Source organism: Fragaria vesca, linkage group LG3 (assembly GCF_000184155.1).
Source record: "Fragaria vesca subsp. vesca linkage group LG3, FraVesHawaii_1.0, whole genome shotgun sequence".
Lineage (NCBI taxonomy): Eukaryota > Viridiplantae > Streptophyta > Magnoliopsida > Rosales > Rosaceae > Fragaria > Fragaria vesca.
The window spans coordinates 10,069,016-10,084,408 of record NC_020493.1 but is presented as its reverse complement, the minus strand read 5'-3'; the positions used below and the strand labels follow the sequence as shown (position 1 = coordinate 10,084,408).

The 15,393-nt window shown below is 36.7% G+C and overlaps 3 protein-coding genes and 1 pseudogene across 4 annotated transcripts in view; 1 reads left to right on the top strand and 3 right to left on the bottom strand.

Annotated features, from left to right (window-relative positions):
• Positions 1-15,393, bottom strand: part of LOC101292394 — a 1,325,780-nt pseudogene that overhangs the window by 808,859 nt on the left and 501,528 nt on the right. The window lies entirely within an intron of this gene.
• On the bottom strand, positions 1,238-5,714 carry LOC101296185 (reticulon-4-interacting protein 1, mitochondrial-like). The gene is made up of 7 exons (XM_004294059.1): positions 5,322-5,714; positions 4,447-4,674; positions 3,622-3,695; positions 2,843-3,002; positions 2,606-2,725; positions 2,388-2,496; positions 1,238-1,814 (listed from the first exon to the last, which is right to left on the bottom strand). Exons 1-7 carry the CDS (start codon positions 5,553-5,555, stop codon positions 1,633-1,635), a joined length of 1,107 nt encoding a protein of 368 aa, XP_004294107.1. The 5' UTR covers positions 5,556-5,714; the 3' UTR covers positions 1,238-1,632.
• Positions 7,015-12,240, top strand: LOC101293856. The gene is made up of 9 exons (XM_004294051.1): positions 7,015-7,275; positions 8,414-8,499; positions 8,586-8,631; positions 8,757-8,919; positions 10,314-10,389; positions 10,545-10,596; positions 10,833-10,976; positions 11,071-11,190; positions 11,617-12,240. The coding sequence occupies exons 1-9, from the start codon at positions 7,222-7,224 to the stop codon at positions 11,986-11,988; spliced, it is 1,113 nt and encodes a 370-aa protein (XP_004294099.1). The 5' UTR covers positions 7,015-7,221; the 3' UTR covers positions 11,989-12,240.
• On the bottom strand, positions 13,283-15,377 carry LOC101308060 (transcription elongation factor 1 homolog). Its single transcript, XM_004294100.1, has 4 exons — positions 14,815-15,377; positions 14,424-14,494; positions 13,772-13,793; positions 13,283-13,669 (listed from the first exon to the last, which is right to left on the bottom strand). The coding sequence occupies exons 1-4, from the start codon at positions 14,925-14,927 to the stop codon at positions 13,600-13,602; spliced, it is 276 nt and encodes a 91-aa protein (XP_004294148.1). The 5' UTR covers positions 14,928-15,377; the 3' UTR covers positions 13,283-13,599.

Here is a 15,393-nt window from a genome sequence, read left to right as displayed (position 1 = left end):
GCCTCCTTAGATAACAAGGCCTAACCCCGTTCCGTTTTCCTGTTTTTAACTTTTTATTCAACTTCTACTTCCGGTGGTCCACGCCTTCCCGTTTTATCAGCTTGGGGCCGCATGTTTGTATCGGCAATCACAAAACGAAACCAAAAAAAAAAAAATGAAATCCAATGCGGCCAGGAATATCATCAAAATCTAGAGATTAAGCACATTAACAAACATGCATTCACTTGGTCAGAATTTTTTAGAACACTAAAATTGAATGAGGCACAACCACATCATTTATGTTTATGCTACTTGCATACTATATTCATTTTAGCCATATGAATTGTATTAGGTGTGAATACCATGCATAAAACTGTTTTCTCCTTTACAACCAAAGCATCAGACTAACAACACAGAACATTTACTATATTGAAAACTTAATTGAGGTTATTAGAATGAGTTGTGAGTTTTGTGTCTATAGTTATTCTGGAGATGTTGACAGGATTCAACACCTCGTAGATGTTCATGACAAGCTCATTTGCATCCATTGTAATAAGAAATTTGATTCCAAGTATAAAAGTGCACTAGAATCACACACTATGAGTCTAAACACACTGAAGTTTGGTTTTGCCACAAGAATGGTTGTTTGAAGTTTGAACCCTATATTTGAGGATGGCTCTAGCCACAAATGTATTAAAAAGGCATGAAGGCGTTGTTGCTTAAAAGGGTAATTGGAAGAAAGGAATGATCATGAATAGATAGCGCGGAGGATTAGCTAGCTAGTAGTAATATTTAGGGCATTTTAAATTTAGTTAGTTATTTGGGGTTGCATGCAAGCTAGATTCTATATATGTTTTTTTTTTATAAATATTTTATATATACGTTGTATGACCTTAATCTCTCCACCCAGCAATTCCCATGTCTCCCACAGATCAACTTCCCTCGTATAGACATTCCTTCACCCGCATTCCCCTCAAACATGAAAAGAGCTCAACAAAATCTTCCCACGTATTAGCTTTTATATACTGAACACGAAATGAATCTAAAGAAGATGTTTTTTTATTATTATTATTATTATTATTATTATTATTTAAACAACTTAAATATTACAACTTCGTGAGTTAAACTCACAGCCTCTCATTTATTAAAGAAAGACTATGCCGCTAGACCAAATAGTATCGGGCAAGAAGATGTCTTTGATAGCATTTATTTCTGCCTATGAATTACAAATGAAGCATTTTTTATTTTTTCCTGCCTCTCCAAAAACTATGTAGTCAAAAATGGAAACCAGTAGAAGGTTTCACTTCAAATAAGTAGGGCAGACCAACATCCAGTTGAAAACTACCTATTTAGACATTCAGTTGCAGTCCCAGACTACCATTCCATGATAATGGATGATATTTTAGGCTGGGGATCTAACTGGATTAACTGAAACTTCTAAAACATTTACAGACTGCAAACTGGGAAAAAAACAAAAAAAAACTTTAACCCCTGTACAACTGCTAGTTATTATTGCACTGAGAAGTTCTAATGCAGTCACCTCTCTCTTCAACCAAATGGTGTAGAGCAACAACCAACATAGATGCCAAGGGCAAAATGGAGTGATGAATGTGTGAGAACTAGGATAAACGGTGTAGGCTAAGGCTATTTTCTTCAGTCAAGTTCGAGTACTACTTTACCATGAATCTGCTTCTTCTCCTTTGCCTCGTGAGCCTCTCTCACTTGAGAGATAGGAAATGTTTTCTCCACAGGTATGTTTAGCTTTCCAGCTTCAGATAGCTTTCGTATCTCATGTAACCCTTCCGAGTCAGCTCTCATGAAAGTCCACCAGTACTCTACACCATCAATAGGAAAAGAAAAAATACAACCTGTTTAATAACCCAACAATAGAGCATGCCAGGTTTCATATATCTACTTTTGTTCTTGTTAGAGACTAATATAAATCAGTTAACCTAAACACTATCCACCTATAAACCTTCTGCACCTGAAACGTGTACTACGACAAAGCAAGCATTATGTCTCTATGGGGTAAGGATAAAGGAAAAAACAAGTCCGATAAGTATATCTATTAGAATTAGACATGCTCATTGTATCAAATAACACAACAAAACATAAACTAATGACAACAGTCAGCAACTCAAATCTATTTTTGTGTGTGTGTGTGTGTGTATTCTTCCTTGAACTCCTCTAAATAATTGCCTTTTCCTTCCTCATGTCTGCAAAGTGAACAAAAAGTTCACTAAGCAAACTAAATCAAGAAAAGATGGGTAATGAAGTTCAAACTGCAAAGCCACCAACAAATTCACATTTATCAACTTAGAAAGAGACATGCAATTCCCATGTTTTATTGTATTTAACGATAACACACTTAAACTATGCCCAACCAGTTACAAATATGTTAGTTTTACCTATTCCATGAGAATACCGGTACTGGATCTGTTTCTTCAGTAAGACCGCAGTTGCTACTGGAAGCCCAATTGCTATTCCATATCTATCAGTCAAAGATGCTGCCTCGCCCTGGCAACAAATCGATGATGATAGTAGTTATACCCATGAGCATATTTAGCAGCATTCTGAAAGTAAATATCACAGGACATTCGAGAGAATTAATTTATCTATGTCCCACCTGAAGTGTCATATAGTGTCCGCCTTTCTTTAAAAGACTTACGCTTATTCTTTCCGTCTCTGGCCCACCAATGGTATCCAAAACAGCATCAAACTTGCCCTTTATTGTCAATGCCATGTCCTGTAAGAACTTTCCGCTATAAATTATTCTCAGGAATTACCACAATAGTATTGTACTCCACAGTAAGTATCAGTAGGTCAAATAAATGGAACAAGTAATAGCTGATTACATCATCACCTCAGTCGTATAGTCAATAGCCTGCTCAGCACCAGCTGCCAATACTCGATCTATACTTTGGCGTCCACATGTCGTAGTAACATGGCACCTTGCAGCTACTGAAAGCTGGATTGCAGCAAAGCCTACAGCTCCTCCACCGCCCACTACTAACAGTCTTTGCCTGTAGATAAGATGCATTTTAAATGAAATAGATGAAGCGATAAGGTATCTGTTATAGCCAATAATACTTATTTATCTTCAAAAAAGAAAGGAGACAATTTATTGGTGAATAAAATAAACAAGGAGTCCACCGAAATAGTTATCATACTCTTTATCACCTTTCCTTATGAGAAATTCTTTACAACCCTCAACCATCACAACTATCAATGATACAACCAACCAGAATCAAACATAATATTCAGAAATAGCTCGAGGGACATCTTCCAAAAAAAAAAAAAAGGTCACAGATAAACATCCAGGAGTAAAATTTCATTCAGGCCCAATGAGTCTATAAACATATATCATTTCAGGGAGAAATGGCCAGACAAAGACATTGTTCGCTTAACTGATCAGTACAAGCAGGTAAAATGAAGAAAAACATGCGGCACATAAACCCATGTGAAAATTCAGTCAATACTTTTTCTTCTTGATAACGGAAAAAAAAAAAAAAAAAAAAAAAAACCCTTTAATTAGAAAAAAAGAAGAAGAAGCACATAACAAAAGCGATGGAAAATGAACTCAAAAAACCTTTTGACCCAAAACTGGAACAATTAACTCCATCTTGATATATAAAAACATACCCCTCAGATATCCTTGCAGTACCTTGCAGAGCACGCCAAGCAGTCAACGCGGCAAAAGGAATGGCACTTGCTTCCTGGTAAAAGATAAAATTAAATAAAAGCAAGTTCTGTAGCCAGAAGAACCCATATAAACAGAATGCAAATAGTATACCCTGATAAATTTAACCACTCGTAATGATCAATTTCTAATGTAAATTGGAATCATGAGGGAATTGATTGCACTAGTTTACTCATGGTGAATACTATATCATCAAATGCCATATGCAAACTTTTTTTTATTCAACTAATTATTGAATATGCAGACCATATTTGTTTCAAGAATGCGAACATTTAAATTTTGGTTCTGTCTACCCTATGCCTTACCCTTCATTAATCGTATATATTTTATATAGATTTTCTTAAATTTTCTTACTGCTATTTACCCATTTTCAAAAGCAACTTAGTATGCTCTGTTTAACATTTGTAGCAATGAATGCCAGATAGGGTCCATCTCCTAACCTAATCTATGAGCAACAAACTGTGTTCTAATATCTTTACAGAGCCAAAACTTCAATGCTTCTTTCATCATTTCTCTAAGTTGAGGAAGGGAACCTTCAAGAACAAGCTAAGCACAAGTCACCACACATCCAAACATGTTGAGTGGAGAAACCTTCTACCTTCTAGAACAAATATACTAATAGAAGCGCTCTATTGAATAGCTCAAGTTTTACAATACCATGGGGATGGAGAGTTATGGCAGATATGCAGCCAACCAAATTGATAGAAAGCCAAAACATTTTACAAGTCCTTTATTAGTTAGCAGCCTAGAAATACAAGAATATTTACCACATGTGTGATTGATGCTGGTTTTGGGGCAAGTTCATCTTCTGAGAGAATTGCATAATCGGTATAAGTACCCCTGACAGCAGTCGGATGCAATGCACCAAAAACTTCTTGTCCTACAGTAAGTCCCTTAACTGAAGCCCCCACAGCTGCAACTTCACCACTGATATCACGTCCCAGAATAAGAGGTAGAAGAGGTCCAAATATTGAACGACCATAGCCAGACCGCATCTGAAAATAATTCAACCCAGAACATTCAATAAATTTATAATCTTACAACCTGCACCTACTGAGCCGCAAAATCATCCCTACGAGAATAGCTCATGTAGGAGAAGAAAGGCATTCTAGCTCATGTAGTTATCTAGGGCCGTTTCTCACAGTTAAAAAAGAACAACTGTAGAAGAATCAGCTAGCTTTTCAATATATAAAGATCTTTCTTAAAAAACAAAAATTGACAACTAAACACGGTAATGACCTATAGGGTTAGAAGCAGAATGGAGAGCACCTAGACATCTATAACCAAGAGAAATATCAGAGTTCAGACAAATCAAACCTCCTGTGCTCAAATTTCAAGCTCGAAGAGTAAACTGAAAGCTGAGAAATAACAAAAATCATAGCCGAGAGTCCGAAACAGACTCAGAATCGAAACTACAATGTGCAAATGCAACTAACAAGTACGAAAACTAGCATGCAAATCAAATGCAGCTGAATATGCACAAACGGAACAAAACCAAAACAGATTTCCACAACACATGAAAATTGAGGCCTCGAATTAGTCTACTGGAAATGAAGAGTAAACCTAGATCATTCAAAAGCAGCCAAACAAGAACTGGTAAAACGAAACGAAGAGAATCAATATCGAAAGAGACGAGACTGACTCTGGTATCAAGAGGATTGATCGAGACGGCGCGAGTGCGAACGAGGACCTCATTGGGCTTGAGATCAGGAACGTCGACGATTGGGCGGAGCTCCAGAACTTCAGGCCCGCCGAAGCGCGGCAGCACCACGGCTCTGCAGGCGGTGACGATGTGGCGGAGCCCAACCTTTGAGTGATTGGACTCGAAGATTGAGGCTCTGAAGCTGCTGCTGTGTGACCTCAGCATCCGCATCATCACTGTGTGATCAGACTCAGATCATCAGAGAGAGGTTAGGGTTTTATAGGGAAGGAAAATGAATTGAGGGGAGAGTGAGAGTGTGAGAGAGGAGAAGAGCAGAGAGACGTGTCTGCGTTTTGGTCCGCATAGCAGAAGAGGCGGTTCGTTAACTGGTCTGCGTTTCTTTTCTTTTTTGGAAATTTATCTTATTTTTTGTTTAGTCTGTCTGAAATTTTGGAACCATTTTGGATCATTGGATTAAAAAGTAACACTGTAATAACCAAAAAGAAAAGTAACACTGTAACACTAAATAGGCAAATAGCTAACATGTTTAGTAGAATTGCACTTGATATGTATGTAAATTTTAGAAAATATAGAATGATTATCTATTGTATTCGTTAAATATAACTAAGTTGTAAATGTAACTCCTTAAACATGTTATATTGATGTTGGTGGATGATTTTATGGCCGGTCGAGACTTAGTGCTTGCATTTCTTTTCTTTATTTTGGTTTTGGGTTGCTTTTGATATGACTTGTTTACGTTTCGAGAGTTACTTGTTAGTTATGTTGTATGATGATATCAAGATGTGTGTTGTATGATGATATTAGTAAGGTTTTTCATCGTCATCTTATAATGTTGTTATTGATTGAGAGGATTGTTTTGTGCTACATATTGAACTCCATTCATTATCACTTTCAACGCCTTGAACCGCTACACCATGTCTGAAAATTGATCCCTTCACACTTCAAAACATTCAATTTCTCGAACATTCCATCTTGACACGTAGCTCTTCACTATCAAGATGTACCACCAATTTTTCAAAACCCTTGACCTTTTAAATCACCCCCAATTGCCTGAGGTTCATAATCAAGCATGTGCAAGTTATATTCCTACAACATATCACATATCTTATAATGTTTTTTTTTTACATTACACGACCTAGAGGAATGATTTTTTTCAAAGGTCTCATGACCTCTTCATTCATGATAAGTACAAATTCTGAACAAAATTATAAAAGTCAACATGTGACATAATTAATAAAAAAATATTTCCTACAAAAAACCATACAATTTTTATATCGTAATGACTCTCTCAAAGTAATTAATCACTTAAATTTTCCTTCAACAATCAAAACATTGTGTGGGATGTGTTAACACAGATCTTATCACAAAAAATAACCTTGTCCTTCTTCTTATTCACATATTCCAAACATTTCGTGATATGTACGTAAAATTAAATTTACAAGACTGTCCTCTAAAGTTAAAGTTATTTTTTACATTATTCAATTTTTATTTTTTATTTTTCTGAATAACGGATAAATATATAGGGGGGTGATGGATGACGTGACTCGTATCAGTTTTTCCGAGGTTAGACGACAAAATTAGTTTCAAAAGTTTATCGAGGCTCGCCCCCCAAAAATCAAAAAACCCTTTTCGGTCCAGATTAGGAATTAGAGAAATCTCGATCCTTCTCCTCCCCCTGTAAATCCATAATTATGATAATTTGTCCTATTTTGTTCTAGATTTCTGATTCAAATTGTCCTTCTCTGTCCTCACTCACGTCCCTTTCACCACAAAAACGTTTCTTTCCTCCCAAACCCAAAACCACTCCCCCTCTTCTCCTCCTCGCTCATCTCCCTCGTTCTAATCGCTCAGAGCAGAGAGAGAGAGAGAGGGAGCTGTCATGGGAAGGCCTCCAAGTAACGGAGGCCCTTCATTCCGCTTCAATCAGGCTGAGGTGGTTTTTTTGCTTCCTGTAATTTTTGCCTTTTGTTTTGGTTTTTGACTTGGAATTGGTGAATGACTAAGAGTTTGCATGCTGAATCGTGGATTGGGGTTGTGTTTTGGGAACATGGTTGTTTTAAAGCTTTGATCTTTGAGTAGTGGGTTGTGGGTTTTGTTGGGAATTTAAGCTGGGGGGAGTTGGATTGTGGGTTTTGTTGGGCTTTTCAGCTTCAATTTTGGGTTTTGTGTGTGTGCTTGAGATTTTACCTGATATGATTTCTGTACTTGGGTTTGGAATTGCATTGAATTTTTGTGATCAAAATCTTTTTGGTTTGCTTCATAGAGCTTACTGGTGCTTTAGCTTTGAATCTGAATGGTATGGTGGTTTTTTGTGGTTGATCTGTTAATGGATACATTTCATGTCTGTTCCCATTTACAGGAATGCTTGTTAGATATTTTCCAAAACTCTTGATAATGGAATTGGGAATTTTCCGAGACCATGCCTCTTTGCGCATCTTTATTGTTGCTTTAACTGAAACCAAGTAATGATAACTAATAGCATGGCTTGGTTAGTGATCGTGTTGTAGGATTCAGGGTTTTAACATTTAAAGAACGTATTTAACATGAAACTTTTTGTGATTTTTGATCTCTTTCATCGCGGAAACATGACCTAGCTGCCCTTTTATGTAGTTATTTTAACAAAATATATATGCATACTTTCTGTTTGTCGTAATCTAAATTTTGGATTACTTCGTTAATTCTCATAACCGTTGTTATTTGTTAACGGTATCTGCATGGGTAGGATCATGAAGTTGTCCCTTTGTCGTTTCTAGTTTTGGTGTAAGACCATAATTAGTTGTCAGTTATTCTCCCAGCTTATTTTTATTTCAATTGCATTAAATTAGATCCTTTCCAATGTTTTGCATACGATCTTCCTTGCATGAATTATTCCTTATGTAACGTTCTGCAATATTGCACTCACAATAGCATATTGCCAGTGCCTTTGAAAAAACTATACCTTTAAACTTAGTACCTCTGATGTATACATGTATCTATACGTTTTGAATATATTTTGTATGATGACATCAAGTTGTATATGTCCTACTTTTAAGATCTGTTATGAACCATGTACAACTTGCCACATTTGTTAGGTTGCTGAGATGGAAGCTATTTTGCATCAACACAATAATACAATGCCAACACGCGAACTTCTAATGGACCTTGCACAGAAGTTCAGGTTCGCCCAAGTTCTTAAATTTTTTGAATTTGAACAAAATTCTGTTTGTATGCATTAGATGACTGAGATACTTGTCTGTGGTCCAGTGAAACAGCAGAGCGAAAAGGCAAATTTCAAGTGCAAATGAAGCAAGTATGAGAATTACATTTCTTTATTGTCCTTAGGGATAATTATTAGTTCTATTTCTGGATTATGTCATCATTAGGCTTAGAATTGGTTTGAAAACTCATTTGAGTCTGTGTATTATCTTTTTATAGGTTTGGAATTGGTTTCAAAATAGGCGATATGCTATTAGAGCAAAATCAAGTAAGGTTCTTGGGAAGTTAAATGTTTCACCTATGCCTCGAGTGGAATCAACTCCAGTGAGAACTATTCCTCAAGGCCCCCAACCTATAGCTGCTTCTATACATGCTCCTTCAGGTAGATGGAACCTGCTCTATTTTTTATTTTACCCTTCCTTTCTGTCTAATTTTCATTTGTTTGGGCTCACTTATTTCACCATCTTGTTTTAACTTGTGTTTGGTAACCTATCTTGGACTTGTCTACTTGAATTTGTTTTCACAATCGCTAATTGACTAACCTTTCCCGGTGCACTGCAGGTCTTAGACTGCATAGTATTTAAGTTGAATGATCTTGCTATGGTTAAAATGTAGCCAAATACCACTGTAGTGGGTTTGTGTGTAATTTCTTGTAGTACTTTAAATTTGACTGGTACATACTGCTGAATGTTCTTATGTGCATCCATGAATTTCAAAACAGCGCCTTTTGTTTGCATTTACATGCATGCGTGACTATGAATGGCACTTGTCACGGAGGAGAGAAAAGGGTTCTAAGTAATACACTTTTAATATTTATGGCTATCACATAAGACTTCATATGCATTAATAGGAAATCTATATATGCATGAAGACAGATTGAGATTGAGATTTAGAAATTTTTTGCCCAATTCATCGATCGTTGGTAATAAAAGTTTTCCCCCATATGATTGGTATGTATTTCCTTCTATGAAAGAAAAAACAAATGGTAATCTGCTGTTATTTCTTTCCATCTAAAAAATGCATGGATCTTGAATGTATACCAGCCTTACATTTGTCCAATCTGATATTGTAAGGGAAAACTTTTTCTTAGATAATGGTGTTCCTCACCACGAATTGTTAGACATGACACATCATGTGATAATTGACTCCCCCAATTCTGGGAAAATGAAGTTTTAATTAACTTCCAGTAACTATTAATTCATCTTTTCAAAGCTACTGAAGAATAAAAAGTAGAGCATCTGGGGATGCGATCAGTTGGTACTCCACAAAACTTGATTTACTAGTAATATGTTCTTTTACTTTATTCGTCTGCTGCATATTGGTAACCATGGCTGAAGGTTAGTGCTGAATGAATGCACATTGTAGTTTACAAGCCATAAAAGAACTTCAGACCAAAATAATCCAAAAAAGCAGAATATTGATATCAACTCACTGGAGTTTGTTTTTTGTAGTAATTGTATTTGTGGAGACGCATGTGTTACATCTGTTTCGGATGGAAGGCATTATGGCACGTGATTTCTCTATATTACATGATTCAACTCAGAGAAAGTTCATGCCAAATTTAATATTACATATGACATGAGCGACAGAGATATTTGTACACATTAAACTAGTTAATTATTTTATGGATTGTTCACGCATGTGCATAGTTTTTAACAGTCATCAAGAAAGATTATTAATGAAGAAACTGAATGAAGGTGTTAATTGGTGTTATTCCATTCTCTGAAGTATCTTTTCATGATGATTGGATTTTTGAATAATTTTATTTATATCCAGTTCCAAGCTCAGCAAGGGTTCCTTCTGAAAATCCTATCTTGGAGTTTGAAGCTAAATCCGGAAGGGATGCTGCATGGTTAGTAGTTTTTTTTAAAGTCGTGTTGCACAAGTTGCCGATGTTTCTCAACAGAATTTTTGTTGGCAGTTAATTATTGTTTTCCTGTAGATTTTTTGTTGGTATTCATTCTCATGCTATAAATACTCATAGGTGATATTATTATTTTTTGTCAGGTATGATGTTGCAAACTTTTTGTCTCATAGATCTTTGGAGAGTGGTGATCCGGTAATTTTCTAATTCAGTTTCTCTGCATATATAGCACTGAGTTGTTACCCAAGATTGATTCTAGGCTCTGTTATTATTTCGTTGAATGGTGCCTTGACTATAATTTAAGCCTCAAAGTTCTGCTTCGACGCAATTGAGCTACAGCCTAAATCCCTAGTAGCCCAACTAAAATATTTGTTGTACTGAAGGACAAAGTTAGAGGCTGTAATTCTAAATGATCTTGTTGGATATTCCAGGACGTGCTGGTGCGTTTTGCTGGATTCGGACCAGAGGAGGATGAGTGGGTTAATGTCCGAAAGCATGTGAGGCAGCGCTCTCTTCCATGTGAATCATCAGAGTGTGTTGCAGTTCTCCCTGGAGACCTCATACTCTGTTTTCAGGTGGGATCTATTTTTTTTCCCTATAAAGTAGTAAAGACGCTCATCCTAACCTGTTTTCGAAATTGTTTGTTTTGTTTTTGTTTTTTTTTTTCAGGAAGGTAAAGAGCAGGCTTTGTATTTTGATGCCAATGTCCTCGATGCTCAAAGACGAAGACATGATGTAAGAGGTTGTCGTTGTAGGTTTTTAGTGCGCTATGTTCACGATCAGTCCGAGGTATAAAAACTTCTTTTTGCAGTTTCCAATGTCTCCCTTCTAAGTTGATCTCTTACTGGAACATAATTCTGCATTAGGTGTTTTGAAATCACTCATCTTAAGAGTGCTATAGAAAATAGAAATAAATCCAAGTACTATGTTAATATGATGCAGCATGCTAAAGTAATGATCTCCCTGAAAAGTCTCATGAGAAAGAATATCATGTCCTTTTGACATCTTTATCTAACAGAACAGTAGCTCATCTCTAAAACTTGTGAAGGTGCATTTCTTGGTTACCATACATTTCTAAGATGGGGAATTCTGCACTTGTCTTTTTTCATATTGCATGCAATGAAGGGGACAGTTGACCTTAAATACTTTTGTCCACATAACTGTTTAAAATTACTTAATGATTTTCTCCGACTTTGGTGTTTCTCATGATGTCAGGAAATTGTTCCACTGAGGAAGGTTTGCCGTCGGCCTGAAACGGATTACCGGTTGCATCAGCTTCATGCTGAAAACAATACAACAGCAGCAGAGCAGAAAAGTACAGATCATTTTAAGGTGCCTTCTACTTCTGCTGAAATGATACAAAAGCAGCACAATCCAGTTTTTCATGTTAATGCTTCTGTCGCTCCCCAATCTTCAACTCCTGAACTTAGAAAACCCGAGATGAGCATTGCTATGAGTGCAGGAAATACTAGTGGTCTTCCTGGTAGTGGTGGAGTCGCCAGTGGTAGTGCTCCTGTACTCACAAGCTGTACTGCTACGGTCATCTCTCATGGTGGTTCTGTTGGGAACATGCCAGGAGGGAATTAGTGGGGCTGCTTTGACAAATTTGTCATTTTGGTTGTACTATGTTGTTAGTGTCTAATTGTGTAGGATGATTAGTATGCTGGGTTCGACCTCTTCACAACACTGGGTTTTCATCAGTGTATGAATTGAGTATGAGCTCTCCCCTGTATACTAATTCGGAATATGACTAGTCAAAGAAAGTGTTGGAGTTTTCAATTTTACCTGTTAAACTGGAACTGTTAAGTTCAAGACTTCAAATCTTCTATTTCCTTTTTCAAAAATTTAATCTTTATTTGCCGTTCACGTCATGCTCACATGAAAAGGAGAAAAGTTTTCTGAAAGGACAATTATGCAGGATGTTTATGTTCTGAAATTTCTTAGGGATATAAAGTGTCAAACAACTGGGCGAGTATCGTTCTCATATTTTTCTCTGAGCTCTCTCCTTGGACTCTTGGAGTATCTCTGCCCTCGTAGCTTCAAGGCGATGAATATTTACTCATCAGTTCCTAAAGTAAACAATATGACGCAATTTTAGAAAACTTCATTAATAGGCGAAGAATACAAATGAGTTTGGGTACAAGGGTAACCTACAATCCCAACAAAGAGTCGGGAGGAAACTCTGCGCACTCCGACTTCACTCTCAAAGCCATTTTGACACAGTAATGGAGCCAACTTGACTCTAACTCCAAACAAAGAAAATGTCCACTTGACGTCAAGCTTTCTTTTACCTCGTTGCTTGACGCTTCACAATCGCCAACCACAAACTATACCCTTAAACTTTCAGTACATCTAAAATATGACCTTCGCAACTCGGATATTCACCATCAATAATAGTATTCAGAACTGTTAAAAAAGCATCAACCACCAGTTCCAGTTTAGCAAAACCTACATGATATTCTGCAGCAGCTTCCATTGCCCTTGGAACTTGGAAGGTCCTGGTCAATAACCCCATTCTTATTACCTGTCCATCAAAGTTCAGTTTAATAGTAATCGTAAAAAAAAACTCAGTTTGATAGTCCAAAGCAGGTTGCTACCAACCTCTTTGACGTTAAACAGTCGATAGGCTGCGGAGCCTTAATAACAGAGGTTAAACACCTGTTCAAAGAAGTGGCCATGTTTACACCATTTCCTCCTAGTTTGGTTTTATTGCCCATCTGAAGGTTTGCATAACCCATGCAGGTACCAGTCAAAGCATTGATATGCCATGTACATCTTGTTTTAAACGCTACTGACTCAATTTGAGCATTATGGGATGGGTCATTCAGATCCTCAGACCGACCTTAATTGATTTTGGTATTTTGGTAAAAGTTGGGAAATTCTCAATACAAACCTGACCGAGTGACATACCATAACCAACTCATCACATCACCACAATGTCTTAGTCGAGCGTTTATTTTACTAATTAGGCAAGATCATAAAATTCAGACTATATTACACATACATATACAAACCAAATTAATAATACAACATGGTGATTATATATGGCTACAAATGTAGGTTTTGAAACTATAGCGTTTACATTTTACAACCACCACATGAAGGTCTGGCCAGTTGCTCTTTATTGACTCAAGGACAGAACTTGGCAGCCCTCGCCTTCCCCTTACAACAACACTGAATGAACTTGCCATCAGCTTCTTAAGCACCATCATCATCAACAGCATCAACAGTGTTGACGCGCTCGCATTCGTCTATCCATTCACTATATCTGCAATCATATAATGAATTGTCAGAAAGAGAGGTAAAGAGAGGAACTAATCAAAAACAATTATCTTGCCACCACAATCACTACAGGTAAATTTTTACTTACATGTCTATGGCTTCAGTCAAAGCTGCAAAAGGAAACAAGCAAACGATCAGAGGTGATAAGTGTCTACAAATATTGAAGTGGCTAACACAACAAGAGAAAATGCAGAGAAGTCGTAAAACAAGAGAATCAATCAAAAATTAGAGTACTGTATTATGCTACAATATGGGAGCTTTAGACCAGTTTTTCAACTGAAAAAGTGTAACCATTTCAAAAGTCTAATTTCTTTTTCCACAAATTCCCTAAGATCATACGTGGATTGATTGAAGCAGGCACTGCACATACATACACCCTTTTCAGGCCACTTACCATTGCTCCACAACTTGTGATTGTTTCTAAAGGTTTCAGGAGATATTTTCATGTTTGAAATTAATTCAGTTAACCATCCCTATGTCCGAAAGTGTTTATTTTCAATTACTATATTTCGTAAGTGCTTGGAGTTGTCAGTTATGGTCTTTTACTAAGCATATCTAAGCTTGTTATTTCCTTGATAAAATAGAGAAAGTGAATAAACAAACATATAACTTCTATCTATGTAGGGATCCCACACTGTACCATCCAACACTGATTCACAAACCATTGAGTAACAGCACAATCTCAGAACTTCCGTGCATTAGATCAACCCAAGCACTCCAAAATAATATATCTAACATACCTGTGATGGTTGTGCTGAAACTCTCTTGACAAATGTTACATATAGCCTCACCAATCAAGTTCTTCATGTCACTGCAACCAAATTCAAAAAAAAAAAAGAAGTGATGGGCGTAAGTGCACGTAAGCTAAACCCATCCTGATTCTACTTAGTAGCATCAACCCTGTTGATTATGAAACAAAAAAGTGGAGCTGAACATGTGATTGGTTGTTCATGTGTGCATTTTCCAACAACATAAGATTGTTGTATCATAAGATTCTCAACAACATAGGCCAAAATACCATGAAACATTTGACGAAACATACATTCTTCAGTAGCACCCCCACAACATAAAGGACCCAATGCTTTCCTAAGAATGATAAAAAATACACAGTAGGACATAACGAAAACTTACATGCGGCACTCGACGCTGTCACCATGGTTGCAAAAGGGGCAAGTGAAAACAGTATCCAGCTTATCCATTCGCTTCTTAGGCGCAGGCTTGGCCTTCGCCTTTCGCTTGCCCATTTTTCAACGAATTCTGCCCAATTATCAATTTTCAACCCATTAGTTCATGTATTGAGCAGCTAACTAAACTATCACTTCTTACGCTAAACATAGATCACAGATACTTTAATGTCTACAATTCTCATAAAGAATATTCACAAATGCAAAATTACTTTCCATTGTGTACAAACAAACGCAGAATTTAATTTATTTTGAAATTAAATGATATCTAGACACCCAGTCGAATCTTATGCGCCGCAATTCAGCCAAATAAATGCTATTCAGGCTCATATTAATACTTGTCTATGATTACGGAAACCACAAAAGAGTAATTTTCAGTTTATTAATTGATCAATTAAGCAACTTTCTCATCAAATCTAGAACAAACAAAGAACAAACAAACATACAGAAGCACATGAGGAACCGTAGAAATTGAAACAGCGGAAGAAAACGAAAATTGAAGTTTGAAAAAGGGAAATCAAGAAAG